The sequence below is a fragment of the Cryptomeria japonica genome, chromosome 3, assembly GCF_030272615.1.
Source record: "Cryptomeria japonica chromosome 3, Sugi_1.0, whole genome shotgun sequence".
Classification (NCBI taxonomy): Eukaryota; Viridiplantae; Streptophyta; class Pinopsida; order Cupressales; family Cupressaceae; genus Cryptomeria; species Cryptomeria japonica.
Window position 1 is genome coordinate 512,312,078 of NC_081407.1, and position 16,083 is coordinate 512,328,160.

A 16,083-nucleotide genomic window follows, 5' to 3' on the forward strand; every position below is an offset into this window, starting at 1 on the left:
TCACTCCTTTCTGTCTTGGACATTCCGTATCTTCATGATTGCCCGGCCCACACCATTTGCAGAGTAGCCCTCCTTGCCCAACACCACTCTGGCAGTCGCGTGCAAAATGGCCCCATTCGTTACATCGTCGACATTGTATCATGGGTCTTCCTTTTGCATCGTATTGGATGCGACCCCGTGGTGTATTATTATTGCTGCTGTTGTTACTCCCCCTCCGGCTGGTCCTATAACCGCTTGGTGACGCATCTGGGTTTGTGTTCTTGGTGGGTGTAGTGGGTGGTGTTGCCTGTTCTTGAGTATAAAGTACCTGGGCACTCCTAGCCTTCAAGTTGTAGGGGCATTCCTTAATAGCATGTCCCAACACTTGGCAGATGTCACAAAAAGCTTTCTTTGGACAATTGGTTTTTGTGTGTCCCTCCAGTTTGCACTCTGTGCACCAGAGGTCTCTGCCCTCCCTACTTTCTTCTTTTTGCGTTCTCATTTCCCGCATCATCCGTCTCATATCCTTCCTGAGTGCTTGTATTGTACGTGACTCCTCCTCGCTCTCCTGATCACTACTATCTTCATCGCTTGTACGCTTCTTGCCCTTTGATGTCTTGTTCTCACTTTCAATATCCATTGCTCTATTGTATGCCTCCATGAAAGTGGATGGGGGTACTACCTTCATCTTTTTCCGCAGTGATGGTTGCAGACCCTCAATAAACCATCGCTTCTTTAACCCGTCGGCCGGGGTATTATCCATTTTGCCAATTAATTCTTTTAGTTTGCGGTAGTAGGACCGTACCGTCTCACTCTTGCCCTGTTTGGTGTTGTATATTTCCGCGACGATCTCGTCATCGTCCCGCAGTAGCCGAAACTCCTCCTCAAATGCCTTAGGAAGTCTTTTCCAGGTATCCTTTGAAGTGATGGGTAGGTCCGTGTACCAATCAATGGCAATACCTCGCAGGGTGGCTGGAAATGCTTTTAGCCAGTTATCCTCATCATCCTTGCCAATGGCCTGCCATATGGTGACACAAGTTTTACAGTGGCGGGCGGGATCCTCCGATCCTAGTCCATTGAATCTGGGGAGTTTCTGTTTTTCGGAGTTATGTGCCATCTTCCGTGTACTTCCCGAGTTGTCCTGAGAATTGTTGGATGACTTGGTTGGCGCAGTTGTTTCTTCCCAATTATCATTGCTACCTGATACCTCTGGGCTGTTGTGACTCTTGTCCCACGCTTGTGTATGTTGTTGAGAACCTTCCGCCACGCTCCTTCTTTCTTCCATTATCTTGTAGAGTTTCAGGCGCCTCTCAAGTTGTTCTTGGATCCGCAGGGATCTTCTTACTATGTCTTCTTGGTTCCCTTCTTGTTCCTCCGGGGCTTCTCGGTTTCGATCTTTGTTTAGTGTATTTGGCATTAATTTTTGGAATTGCGGCGGTTTCGTCGTTGTGTATAGTCCCTCTGTTCTTCTTCCCTTTGATTCCTTTCTTTATACTGTTGGAGCACTTGCTGCCTGCGTTGCTCTCTTCGTGTGTTCTCTCGTTCCTCTTCACGTTCCACTAGTACACGTGCCAACAACCTTGGAAGGCTACCCAGGAGATCATGTACTGCCTGGTTCACGTTGAGTTCTGCCCGTACCGTATCAGCCGAGACAGCGCTCAGTTCCGCTTCTTGCTGTACGTACCGGTCCACGGAAACGTCCCACGCGTGAATCAGGTCCTGTGTCAACTGATCCTCCCTGGTTACTTCCGTGTTATCTTCTATGTCACTGTCTGTCACCAGGATATTTTGGTCGAATGGACGACCCATTATACTTCCATCCCGCCAGCTTTCCCTCCTCAGACCTTCAGGTTCGACTTCGGCAACGGCGCCAAAATGTTAGTAGCCTCCGTGGTTCAGGTGGTAGCATATGGAACATCAATATACAATGTACAATACCAAAGTATCACAATTCATTCATTAACATGGAACCAATAGCGCACAACACAGTATACCCGAATAGATTTGGGTAACACAGGTGTATATCATATTCCTCTCCCAATACCATGTCCTTACAATGTGCTACAAGTTTACAATATAAAGAGTTCGCGGTTGGTTAGGCCACCAACCGTCCGACAACTAACTACCCGTAGAAACAACTTAATACTATTATTTTCTATTAAAGCATTAAAAAGACTTATGTACTAATTACTGGCTTACAAGCCTACTTTGATCGTTTTCACCGTATGGAGTTTGTGAATGGAAGAAGATATGAACATAGGCCCGACCTTGAAGACCATTGGGCCAATGCTGCAGGCAATTTTGAAATAAGAAAGAGGGTGTGGTCAAGAATACCACTAAGTCTGATTTGACCTGAAATTTTCTGGGTAGCTGATCAAATAGAAGATGATGATGATGAACGTGTTCAACTATGCTATGAAGATATAAAAAAGGAGCCTCTTCCTCTAGTAGATTGGTCAGATGCTGAGAGGGCGAACATGGGTGATTTAATGAGACCAGTGGTCGAATACTCCAAATGGTGGGCTGCCTAGAAGACCAATGAGTTGAAGGCAAGAAATACACTCCTCACATATGATTCGATGGGAGATAATGAGTCATTTTCCTCAAACCATGATGAAATGTCTCACAATCCCAAGGGTGCTAAGAGTGTAGGTTCCAAAAAGAGAAAGGAGACAATTTGGAGTTCATCCAAGGGAAGGAGAAAGAAAATTGCAAATGAAAAGACTACTAACAAGCGACAAAAGCCAAATCAGGCCCATTCTACCATCAGTGCCTCATCCATGGCTCCGAACAAGCCTCCAATGGATGAAAATGAACTTGAAGATGAAATAGGAATTCCTTCTCCTATTTGTAAGGAACAGAAGTTGAAACTCATTCAGCCAGAGATTGTGGAGTTAGAGAATACCGAGCCTGAAGGGGAGTTTCTAGATGGTATGATTTCAGCACTCAAGGGAATCGATGATGATCCAAAGGATGAAGGCATGGAACAATCAACAATTCTTGATTGACTGAGGGAAAGGACGAAAGCTAAGGCGCTTGTGGAAAAAAAAAGGAGAATGACACAATGGGGCTCTTGGTTGGATTAAACAAAACAATAGAAAGGAAAGGAGCCAAAAAGTTGTCCTTAATTCAAAAAGATGATGGAGGATTTAGATCCATTTGGGTGGAAGTGTCAAAGGTCAACAAAGCATAGGAAGATATTACTCCTGAAGAATATGATATAACAACCATTGACTTGGGCTCAACCACTAAGGTGCAAGAGGTCCAGGAATTGGACGATTTTGTCAAGACAATCAAGGAAAGACTAAGAAAAGAAATCAAAAAGAAAGAAAAACTAAAGACTGAGAATGAGTAGTTGAAGAGATATCTGTAGCACTTGATTAATCCCATTGCCCGAGAGTAGACAACAGTTGCTCCACCTTTAGCCCTTCTGCAAGAATCTATCAAAGATTTCGAAGAGATGAAAATTACAATTGGAGAGGCTAAAGGGTGGGTTTCAGATATAATAGATCAAGCCGCCATATTGGTGGAGAACCCGGTGTCAGCATATGAGTCTACATTTTCCTTTTTGTATAGAATCCAAGATATGTCTGAAATGTGGGAGGACCTTCAGAACATTCAAAGTAAAATAATTCCGTGCTTGAAGGTAATGAGAGGACCCCAAGCAAGATTTGGTCAATGGAAGTGTGATTGAAGTTGGAGATGTCTATGACTTTATTGCTTGGTACTTTGCATTGACAACAAGAGTTGAAATCTTGAAGAAAATAGAGGTTGATTGTGCTGAGGTGGAGAAAGTGGTAAGAGAAATTCAAGATAAGATTTTCCTTGTAGCAGCATAAGTGCTTGAATAGGAGATAGTGCGAGAAAATGATATAGGGGCAAAAACATTGAAAATTAAAATTCAGGAGAATTTATTCAGTCTCATAGGGCCAATTCTCAAACAAAATTTGACTAAGGCATCAACCCTTTTTTTTCGTTAATGGCAACTTTCAGACACAGGCTGCCAACAGGGAAAGCACTTTTGCCACATGTATAGATGAGTTGGACATGGTCGAATACAGGATAGGCAACTTGCCACATGTCACCATGGGAGAGGGTAATCCTCGTGTCCAAATTCATTGAATATGCCACCATAGAAAAGGAAAGTGGGCACATTCTCCTAGAAGATAGCATCAAATGACACATGCATTGCTTTCATTTGTTTAATTTGATAAGTTTTGGAAACCATAATTAGGGCTTTGTTGTTTTGATCTGGGCCATTGATCTCTGTTTGATCTCGACCGTTCGTTGATTCCAAAGTGCCTATATAAGACTTCCTCCTCTCATTTTGAGAGTGAGGTTTTTCTGAAATTGTTGCGATAGACTGCTATGATAATAAAGCTTCTTATGCACTTATTGGCTTTGAAATCTATATTGTCTAAGTAGGTTGCATGGTTTCCAGTTTCTTCAATAGATAGAATGGAAGTTTCTTAAGTTATTAGATGAATGCAAGATGATTTCTATTTATTGTGCAAAGTTAGTTTGAGCCCATTTTTGTGGATGCCTAAGTTCAATCTACATACATATTTTTGAATTGATTGTAATCATTTTGGATATGAAAATCATAAACACAAACCCTTGAAGATTACACTTGCTTTGTTAAGTTGTTTAAGTTGGTGAGCCAAAGTGTGGTTCATTTCACCTTAGTCAATACCGTCTCTTGAATTTCCTAGGTTAGAGTATGTTAAGGTTATAGCTACGGTCGGATCCTTCTGGGCCAACATAGCTAATAAATGTGTGAATGGCCTATCGGCCTTACACATTTAATAAAGTCGATTTCTATATTATGCCGACCTTGTAATTAAACAAACATAAACCCGCCACCCTTGGTTTAAGAGACGTATTGATTGAAGTATAACCGCTCTCTAATGAAGAAACATAATTGTTTAATAAGAAGCCGACCTTTGGAGGAGACGTGTTGTTTGGCATCACCCATGCATGAGTATATAGTTCGGTCCCCTCTTACTTCCAAGGCGAATCAACATACAAGCAAATTGTATTGCTTGATCAGCATATTAATATTCTTCTGCAGTTCGTGATCTTCTACAGCAGATCGGTATCTCTCCTTCACATACAAGCAGATCGTATACATATCATCTTCGTCAAGATTGTGTTCTATCTACAGCAGTTCATATCATTCACTCAGCAGTCCGTTGATATTCATCTACAGCAGATAGAAGACTATCTACAGCGGTTTGTGAATCAACTAAGGAAGACTGATTTTCATAGCAGATTGTATATTCTCTATTGTGGATTGTTGCCATTCATATATAGCTTTAAGTATGAAGCAAATTCTTTGTAAAGTCACCTGACATAGTTGAGATAATAAAGACATACTTCATTGCTAGGTTTTTCATCTTCAAGAGGAAGGTTTTGCCAGGGTATACTCTGTGCAATTGTGTTTGATTTACTGTCTACCTAATCTATAAAATTTAACATGGTATTAGAGCCACGGTGAAGTAAGATTGTGATCAGATTTCCAAGCAATTGAGAAGTTTTCTCTCATCTCTCACCTTCAAGGAGAAACTTCAAAGCCTCGAAAATGGTGAACGACTTTAAAGTTGAGGATAGGCTTGAAGGCGCATTAAACTTCACTTCATGGAAGTTTAGAGTGCTTATTGCACTTGAAGAAAATGGTCTTCTTCAGTTTGTGGAGGATAAAAGACTTATCCGAGCCATAAGATCAAGAGGAGAAACTTCAATTCAAGAAGAATGCCATAAAAGCAAAGAAGACATTGATCCACTTCGTAAGGGATCTCTTAGTGCCTCTCATCTCCAAGATGACAACCGCGAGAGATATGTTCAAGACCTTGGAAGGTCTATATGAGATTAACAACACAAGTAGAGCTCTTGCATTGAGGCAACAAATTCATCAAGTAAAGATGGCGAAAGGAGAATCTGTCATGTCATTCTTCATGAAGATTTCAGACCTGAGGGATCAACTAAGCGCTATTGGAGATCTAGTGATTGATAAAGACTTTGTCATGTTGGCATTGAATGGCCTTCCTAATTCATGGGAGCCATTTATTCAAAGTATAAGTGGAAGATCCAAATTGCCTAAGTTTGATCGTCTTCGTGCAGATTGCATTCAAGAAGAATCAAGATTGGCAGCTAGGGGAATTGTCAAAGGTTCTCAAAATGAAGACACTCTTGCTCTTTCCAACCAATCTACCAAGAAAGGAAAGAATTGGAAGAAGGGTAACTTCAAAAGGAATAGAGATCAGAGATCATATTCTGCACCTGATTCAAAGAAGAAGAAGAAAGAGCTCTCTCACATCTAGTGCTTTAGGTGTGACAACTTTGGTCACTATGCAAGGGACTGTTTGACAAGGCCTAAGCAACAGATGGTGAACATTAATGAAGTCTCAACTCAGAAGGAAGCTGAAGATAACTCTAATGGATTCCTCTTCATATCTACCTTATCAAGCAATGTTCCTACGGATAGTGATACCTGGTTGATTGATAGTGGAACTTCTAGACACATCATCGGCTATCGGGAGCATCTTTTAGATTTGGTGGAGGAGTCTAATCTCCAAGTGATCATTGGAGATGATGCACGCTATTCTGTAAGAGGATTTGGTGCTACATCACTCAACCTAGAATCTGGAGTCTCTCTTCACCTAAGTAATGTCTTATTCGTGTCGGGAATCAAGAGAAATCTTGTATCTATTTCAGCCTTGGAGGATAAGGGTTAGCAAATTGCATTTTCAGAAGGGAGAGTTCTTGCATGGCCAAAGAACTCTAGCATCAAGACTACTCGTGTGATTGAGAATTGTCATGAGAGTTTGTATAAGCTCTCCACTCATCCTGTTCAAGCTCTTCTACATGATTCTTCCAGTTCTAGCGAACTATGGCATAGAAGACTTGAGCATCTACATTTTAGGGCTCTTCCATCATTAGAGAAGATGGTTAAAGGTATTCCTAAACTCAGTCATGTACATGATGGTACTTGTAAAGGTTGTGCTATGGGTAAAAATATTAAGAGACCATTTCATAGTAGTGAAAGTAGGTCTAAAGAAATTCTAGATCTTGTACATTCAGATTTATGTGGTCCAATGTCAATTCCATCCCTAAGTGGATTTTTAGTATTATGTAACTTTCATAGATGACTACTCTAGGAAGACTTGGATTTATTTCTTAAGGTCTAAAGAGTCTGATGAAGTCCTAGGTAGATTTAAAGAGTTTAAAGCTCAAGTAGAAAACTTATCTGGGAAAAGAATTAAAGTTTTAAGGTTTGATAATGGAGGTGAGTACACCTCTGGTAGCTTTCGTGATTTTTGTATTGAGGCAGGGATCAAGAGGGAGTTATGTGTCCCTTACAACCCTTAGCAAAATGGGGTTGTAGAAAGAAAGAACAAATCCATTGTTGAAGCTGCAAAAGCCATGATCCATAATCAAGACCTTCAAATCTTTCTTTGGGCAGATGCTTCTAGAACAATAGTGTATGTTCAGAACAGATGTCCTCACCGGATATTGCAGAATATGACTCCAGAAGAAGCCTTTTTAGGGATTAAGCCTGATGTAAGTCACTTGAGGATCTTTGGTTGTCTAGTATATGTTCATATACCCAAAGACAAAAGAACCAAGTTGGAACCTTCTGGCAAGAGAGGAATTTTTGTGGGCTACAAGGAAACTTCTAAAGCCTACCGTATTTACATTCCCGGTCAGAAGCAAATAGAAGTGAGCAAAGATGTCACATTTGAGGAAGATATTGCATTCAGAAAATCTAAGGGGTCTTGCATGGAGATAGATGATGAAAATCCGAAGACTCCTGAAGACATGGACATTGATCATACTCATGAGATTCAGAGGGAGTCCATTGAACCTGTAGCAGATGATGATCCAATTGAACCTTTGGATCCTACTTATGGGCCTAGAGATATTGTTGTGAACCGGAAGAGACCTCTTTGGGCAAGAAACACTATGCGGGAGGTAAAACAGTTTGCAGCTCCTAGAGGCACATTCAGAGAAAGTAAAAGACCACAGAGATTGTCTAGCTATGTTGCATTGATGTGTAATCTTATTGAGACTGAACCTTCCAGTGTTGAGGAAGCCTCAAAACAACAAGTATGTAAAGATGCAAAGGATGAAGAGTATCAATCCATTATTAAGAATGATGTTTGGGATATTGTTCCTAGACTTGAGAGGAAGTCAGTTGTATCTTCCAAGTGGCTGTACAAGATTAAGCATGCAGTTGATGGAAGCATTGAGAAATCTAAGGCTAGATTTGTGGTTCGTGGTTTCTCTCAGAAAGAAGGAATAGACTATGAAGAAACATTTGCTCCTTTTTCTCGCTATACTTCCATCAGGACCATCATTGCCATTGCAACAACTAAGGGATGGAAGCTACTTAAGATGGATGTAAAGACAACTTTTCTCAATGGTGTGATTGAGGAAGAGGTCTACATTGAGCAACTTGAGGGTTTCGTGGTTCACGGGATAGAGTCTCATGCATAGTTGAACTACTCGCCAAAAGCAAAAACTCGTCAAGGCCTGAAAAAAAACTCGGGAAAAAGTCGGCTAGTACTCGGCAAAAACTCGACAACTTAAATTGCTTAAATTTAATTAGAAATGCATTTTTTCTGCAAAATCTAGTGAGGAGATGCATCCAATGAGTCAATAAATGAGAACACAAAAGAAACAAGCTAAGTCTAGATATATTTGATTGATTTAAACGCAAATTGGGTACAAAATGGCATCCTCTTATGGAATGCTGGTGGCTAATAGATTGAAACAAAATGAAATAGCAAATTGTTTTTCTAAAACTAAAAGTAAATACTACATCAAAACATTTTACATCTTCCTTTGCTTAGCTCTAGTGAAAAATAGGGGAGAGATAGAACTAGAGGGTTTAGTCCTAGGAGTCCGATGTGCCTCCTCCACCTCGCCAAAATAAGGTTGAGCGTAGCACCCCTTGCAAGGGTCTGAGGGTGAGAGAGAGAGGTAGAGAGATAGGTCTAGATCTTGGAGGAGAGAGGAGAGAATGAGATAGAGAGTGGTAGAGAGAGGGGATGGAGGAAGAGTGACAAGAAGATAGATAGGTCTAGTATTCGGGTCAGATAAAGTGAGTGAGGTGGAGAGAGCGAGAGAATGCTGATAGGAGCCTACTAATTACTGAAATTTGACTGTCTGAAAAGTAAAAGATCTTCTAAGACCTAGAATTTGCATTATAACTCCTACAGATCTGCAACCACTCTCAAACAACCTGTCAATATATACATGAAATATAACTTAAAGTATAAGAAGGGAAAAAGACATATTGAAATGTGACTTATGCTAATAGGAGCCTACTGGTTATTGAAATTTGACTAAGTTTGAAAATTTAAAAGATCTTCTAAAACCTAGAATTTGCATTATAACTCCTACAGATCTGAAACCACTCTCAAACATCCTGCCAATATATATATATATATATATATGAAAATAACTTAAATATACGAAAGGAAAAGGACATATTGAAATGTGACTTATGCTGATAGGAGTCTACTGGTTATTGAAATTTGACTGTCTGAAAATTTAAAAGATCTTCTAAAACCTTCTAAAACCTAGAATTTGCATTATAACTCCTACAAATCTGAAATCATTCTCAAACATCTTGCCAATATATACATGAAATATAACTTAAAGTATAAGGAAGGACAAAGACATATTGAAATGTCACTTATACTTAAATGTTATATTTCATGTATATATTCTAATGAAGAGAATGAGAGTGACTTGAAAATAAAAAAATAGACAATTTTTTGACATGTTTGGGTCTTTTTTTTTATGCAGAGGAGTTTTTTTCAAAGACTCGCCAAGTTTTTGTGAAAAACTCACCAAAAACTCAGAGAGTTTTTATGAGTTTTTGTGCGAGTTAAAGTCATAAATACTTGTAGAGCAAAAAAATTCGCGAGTTTTGAAAAACTCGCTGAGTACTCTGCGAGTACTCCATCTTTGGTCTCATGTATGCAAATTGAAGAAAGTGTTATATGGTCTTAAGCAGGCTCCTCATGCATGGTATGAAAGAATTGACAAATACTTAGTGGGTTTGGGTTTCTGCAAGAATGATGTTGATCTGATTCTTTACTTCAAGGTATTCAATGGTGAAATGTTGATCTTGGTACTATATGTTGATGACCTATTTGTTACTGGGGAAGATCATCTCATCCTTAGATGCAAGAAGTAGTTGACTTCAGAATTCAAGATGAAGGACCTAGGACTCATGCATTTCTTTCTAAGTTTGGAAGTATGGCAGAGGCCTAATGAGATTATCCCGAGTCAAGGAAAATACACCATTGACATCTTGAAGAGATTTGGAATGTTAGATTACAAGTCTATGTCTACACCGATGGAAACTAACTTGAAGAAATTGAGGGAAGCTGCAGCTAGTTCAGATCTTGTGGATCCTAGTATGTACAACCAGTTGATTGGATCCTTGATGTATCTAATCAACACTAGACCAAATATTTGCTATGTAGTGAGTGCACTTAGTCAGTTCATGTGTGAACCTAGACAGATACATCTGGTTGCAGCCAAGCACATCTTGAGATACTTGCGTGGCACAATTGGATATGGCTTGAAATATTCTTCCAGTGTGGACCTGAATCTAGAAGGCTATTTGATTCTGATTGGGTAGGGAGTGTTACTAATCAGAAGAGCACCTCTAGCTGTTGCTTCAGTTTGGGATCTGCTATGATTTCCTGGTGTAGCAGGAAATAGTCTTTAGTGGCACTGAGCACCATAGAGGCATAATACATTGCAGCATGTGTGGCAACTCGCAAAGTAGTGTGGCTTTAGAAGCTCCTTGAAGGATTGTTTGGACAATCGTTGGAGCCTACCACTATTCATCGTGATAACTAAAGTTGTGTGAAGCTGTCAGTCAATCTAGCATTCCATGATAGAACTAAGCATGTTGAGATCTAGTACCACTACATCAGAGATATGGTACAGCGGAATGCTATTCAGTTGAGATACATTTGTACTGAGGGACAAACAACTGACATTCTCACCAAGCCTCTTGCCACAGTGAAGTTTGTGCATTTTCGAGACAAGCTTGGAGTTGTGGAGAATGAAGCTCTTGTTGAGAGGGAGTCTTAGCATCAGTGACTTCTTGAGATGTATTTTAATGCATTCTTCTCTGTGAGAGAGAATTTTGAGGTGCAAGCCCTTGTTAATGCATTCTTCTCTGTGAGGGAGAAGTTTGAGGTGAAAGCCCTTGTTCCACCCTCTGGGAGTAGCCATGGTGGATGTCATGTGAGAGACTCCATGACTTAGCACTTGTTCTTATTCATCCTCTGGGAGTAGCCATGGTGAACGTCATCACGTTGAGTGACTCCGTGATGAGCACTTGTGTTCATTTGCATTTCCATTCATTGGAGTAGCCATAATGGACCCACCCTCTGGGAGTAGCCATGGTGGATGTCACTATGTGACTCAGATATTGAGAAGGATTCCTCCCTAGCTAAGAGTGAGTGTTAAGGTTATAGCTACGGTTGGATCCTTCAGGACCGACATAGCTAATAAATGTGTGAATGGCCTGTCGGCCTTACACATTTAATAAAGTCAATTTCTATATTATGCCAACCTTGTAATTAAACAAACATAAACCTGCCACCCTTGGTTTAAGAGACGTGTTGATTGAAGTATAACTGCTCTCTAATGAAGAGACATAATTGTTTAATAAGAAGTCGACCTTTGGAGGAGACATGTTGTTTGGCATCATCCATGCATGGGTATATAGTTCAGTTCCCTCTCACTTCCAAGGCATCAAATCAACATACAAGCGAATTGTATTCCTTGATCAGCATATTAATATTCTTCTGCAGTTCGTGATCTTCTACAGCAGATCGGTATCTCTCCTTCACATACAAGCAGATCGTATACATATTATCTTCATCAAGATTGTGTTCTATCTACAGCAGTTCATATCATTCACTCAGCAGTCCGTTGATATTCATCTACAGCAGATAGAAGACTATCTACAGCGGTTTGTGAATCAACTAAGGAAGACTGATTTTCATAGCAGATTGTATATTCTCTTTTGTGGATTGTTGCCATTCATATATAGCTTCAAGTGTGAAGCAAATTCTTTGTAAAGTCACTTGACATAGTTGAGATAATAAAGACATACTTCATTGCTGGGTTTTTCACCTTCAAGAGGAAGGTTTTCCTAGGGTATACTCTGTGCAATTTTGTTTGATTTACTGTCTACCTAATCTGATCATAAAATTTAACAGAGTAGAATTTCTCAACCCTTCCCCTTCTTCAGTTAATTTTTTTTTTTTCAAAATCCAAGATTGAAAATCCCAAAAGGATGAAATCTATTGTCAAATCTGTCCAAGTCCTCATTTTTGAAACACATAATTTGAGTGTAAGTCCCCTTGTAGTTTCAGCAAACATCACCAAGGAAGCTATATCCAACATAAAGCCGCTTGTTCGCACATATAAACCTTGGAGTCGCCATATGATCTTCATGCAATCGTAGCATATGCAGTGATTTTGATCAAGAGAGGATAGAGTGTCCTTGGACATTTTATTCTGTGTTTGGTGGGTGATAAAACGCACACCAACACGACTAAGACTAATTAGTCGACTAAGATTAGTTGAACAGAAAATGCATGAAGGGCTGACTTAGATTAATTGGCCTACTAGGGTTATTTAACAATTTAATCAAGGGTCGAGTAGATTAAGGAAGGATTCAGGTGCATTTAAAAGGCAGCGATTTATTTAGAGGAGGGATTTACTAGGATTAGTTTTCTTTAAACATGCAAGGAAAATTAATAAGATAAGGGCATAACAACAATTATTAAAAGCAGCAATTAATATGGGATTATTTGCTTTCAAATGGTAGGAAACAAGAGACATGGCCCTTTTGAATGGATATCTCTTTTCAAAGAGATAGGTCTGCTCAAGTAGATATGAAGGTATAAATGAAGTAAGAAAGGAAGGTGCAAAAATCAGCTGGAGGATCAAAAGGAAAATAAAAGGAACTAGAAATTGAACTAAATAAGAGCAGGGTCTGATTACAATAAGAAGCTTGAATTAGTAAGGTTATGAGTGGGCATTGAAGAAGAGCAGAAATACTCATACATAGAAGTTAGAACCTACATTTATGAAGGATATCGAACAATCAGAAATCGTAATCTGCACTCACTAAAGAGATCAGTCTGAGACAGGCATCAACAATCATGATACAATAATCTTGTTTTACAGTAGTCTTGTGTCCTAATCATCTTTGTGGTATGCAATATAATGATAATATTTTCTATATAATCTTTCAATATTTTGAATGTATTTAATCTAATAATTGTTTATTTATTCAATTCAATTTCCCATAAGCCATCATGTAAGGATTAGAGAGGAGTCTCAATAAGGAGAGTAGATACGAGGTTCCCCTTCTAAGTAGCCCACCCCATGTTGGATGGACAAGAGTTCTTGCCACTTGGTGTAAGGGGTCTAGTTTCTTGGTTAGATGACCTGCGCTCTTGGGCTTAGTCGTGGTGAACACTTTGTGTGTGTTATTGTGGAGCCATGAGTGGGAGAACAGATACTTGTTCCCCTTCGAAGTAGACCACCTCATGTTGGATGGACAAGAGCTCCTGCCACTTGGGGCCAAGGGGTTGAGTTATCTTGGTTGGATGCTCCATGCCCTTGGGGCTTAGTTGTGGCGAACTCCGGGCACCTTATTGTTCTTCTTCTCCTACCCCTATTATGGTTGATTATGGGAAATGGAACTATTGATGCTTGGTTTTAAAAGTTCAGAAAGCTATTGCATGATTTATCTAAATAGGTTAAGATGATTATTGATATATATGCACTTATATGTTGTTGGATCCCTTACCCTAATAGATATAATTGATCTTATGAATTATATTTCAAATATTGTCTAACATGATTGTAGGACCTAAACAATGATTTATCTTGCTAAAGACATTTTATTGGTAAAGATATAATTTGGGCTATATTAGATTTCTTATTTTAATCAAACTTGTGATTTTAGGGCAAGATTAAGGATCATCCCATAAGAGGACATTACAGAAATCCCTGCAGCATGTACCTATTGAATATTGTGGATCCATTTTGGGGAACTTGCACCTCCATTTATAATTTTTTAGAGTAAGAATGAATGGTGGGGATTTGTTTGGAAGATCAAAGATGGAGAATGAATCTGAGGATTTTGCTTGGATCAAGGAGAAGATGAAAGGTTCTTTAATTTTGTTTAGGATGAAGGGATGAGATTTAATCTGCAAAAATAGGAATAGTCATAAATAATTAGCTGCTAACTAGAGTGGAAGGGAAAAGCAATTAGTGGGTCATTTATTTTTGAAAATGGTGTAGGGAATATAGATTAATATTATTTAATTAATTATCCATGTGAAGTGGAAATTGAAGAAATTAAATATTAACGTTATTTAATTTGTTGTGAGGTAGAAATGAAATTATTTAACTACCTATGACATTGTATTAGACTAACTAAATGATATTTATTTAATTAGCTGATGATAATGCATATCAATTAAATAATGTAATTGTTTAATTAGTAGGGAATTAGACTAATTAAATATGATGACAAAAATGTTAGCATGGGATGTGATTATGTAGGATGACATTGGTATGATGTTAGGATGATTTTAGGTGTCTATAGTGATTGGCAATATTTAATGTGACATTACTTAATTCTTTTTATTTAGTTGATTTGCTCACTATGGCTGATATCCTTTACGATGGTATCTTCTTTATTATGACTTTTTGACTAGGTTCTTTCACTGATATTACAGGGATGATATTATTGCACATGTGAGACATGGAAGGAAGATTGCAAAGAATTTACACCCAGTAGCAAGGATGATAGAGCTTCATGGGGGACATCTAGTTAGCCATGAAAAATCTGAAGCGGTATACCTACTTCACAATTGTCGTTCTTAACTTCTTTCAGACAGACATGGTTTTGATTCTCTACAAATTATAACTTTACAATGTTGTTTACATATCAAGAAAGGCAAGCAACACTAGAAATTCTAACAGAGTAACAGCTAAGGTATTACAAGGAAGAAATCAAACCCAAACTTTATATTCTTGATTGTTTCTCTATTATTGCTAATCTTAAGTGCATCAAAAACTTTTTGGAAGTGAAACCAGGTATTGAACAAACCCTCACACTCCATCAAAGTATCAATGAAATTGACGATGAATACTTTTCTCTGTTAATTTTTCATGCTTTTACTTTAATAGTCTTCAAAACATATTAATTGATATGAAGAAAAAAGGGGATCTCGTAGAAGTGATGCACTACAAGATAAATAGTTAGTTCTTTTATTGGTCCTATGAACATTATTGGTCTCAGCGGAAGTTAAAAATCACCATCACAATCATCTTCAATGTTTTATTATTGAAATCCTCTATCTGACAAAGTTTGCATGTGTGAGTGACAAAAGTTTTGTGCATGAGTTTCTTTCTATTTTTGCATATCTTTGACCATGTTAATATAAATCATGGTGACAACCTTTACTGTGATTAATCTTTCACTTGACTAGGAAATATCAGTGTATCTTCAAAGTGGGGGACAATCTTAGAAAGGAGTCTAAGGAGAAAATTCAACTAAGAATACAATCACCTTGACATCCTTTGTAACATATCCAATCATTTGCAACATTATTGAAATGTTTTTTGACCTAGATTTTTCTCATCTTGATCATATTTAATGGGATATTATTATCATAGTAAAAATAGGATTATATTATCATAATAAAAGTGAAGCCAGACTAGGCCAATCCCAATTATTCATCGGTTAGCTGACTTACACTGAATATTCTGATTTAGGAGCTTCTTCGCAAGAGGTGGTGTTTTCATAGCTTTTTGATGCACTCTTAAGGAGTATGACAAAATTTCATGTGGCTTTGTGAATTCACATGTAAACCCATCCAGGCCAAGAGACATATATGTGAAGCAATGCCTTGTTCAACTCTCCTAATAATAGAAGATCAAGTATGCTTTGAAGGGTCTCTAAAAATTATCCTCTTTTATTATTGCATTGCCAATTTTTATTCCCAACTCACTTGTAATGAAGGCTAGTGAGCTTCTTGA

General features: G+C 38.5%; 1 protein-coding gene across 1 annotated transcript in view; it reads left to right on the top strand.

The window, feature by feature from the left end:
* LOC131060196 (uncharacterized) overlaps positions 1-16,083 on the top strand; it is a 153,906-nt gene that overhangs the window by 117,077 nt on the left and 20,746 nt on the right. The window contains exon 8 of the mRNA XM_057993343.2: positions 14,778-14,895. Coding sequence (XP_057849326.1) covers positions 14,778-14,895 — 118 coding nt within the window. The remainder of the gene's footprint in view (positions 1-14,777; positions 14,896-16,083) is intronic.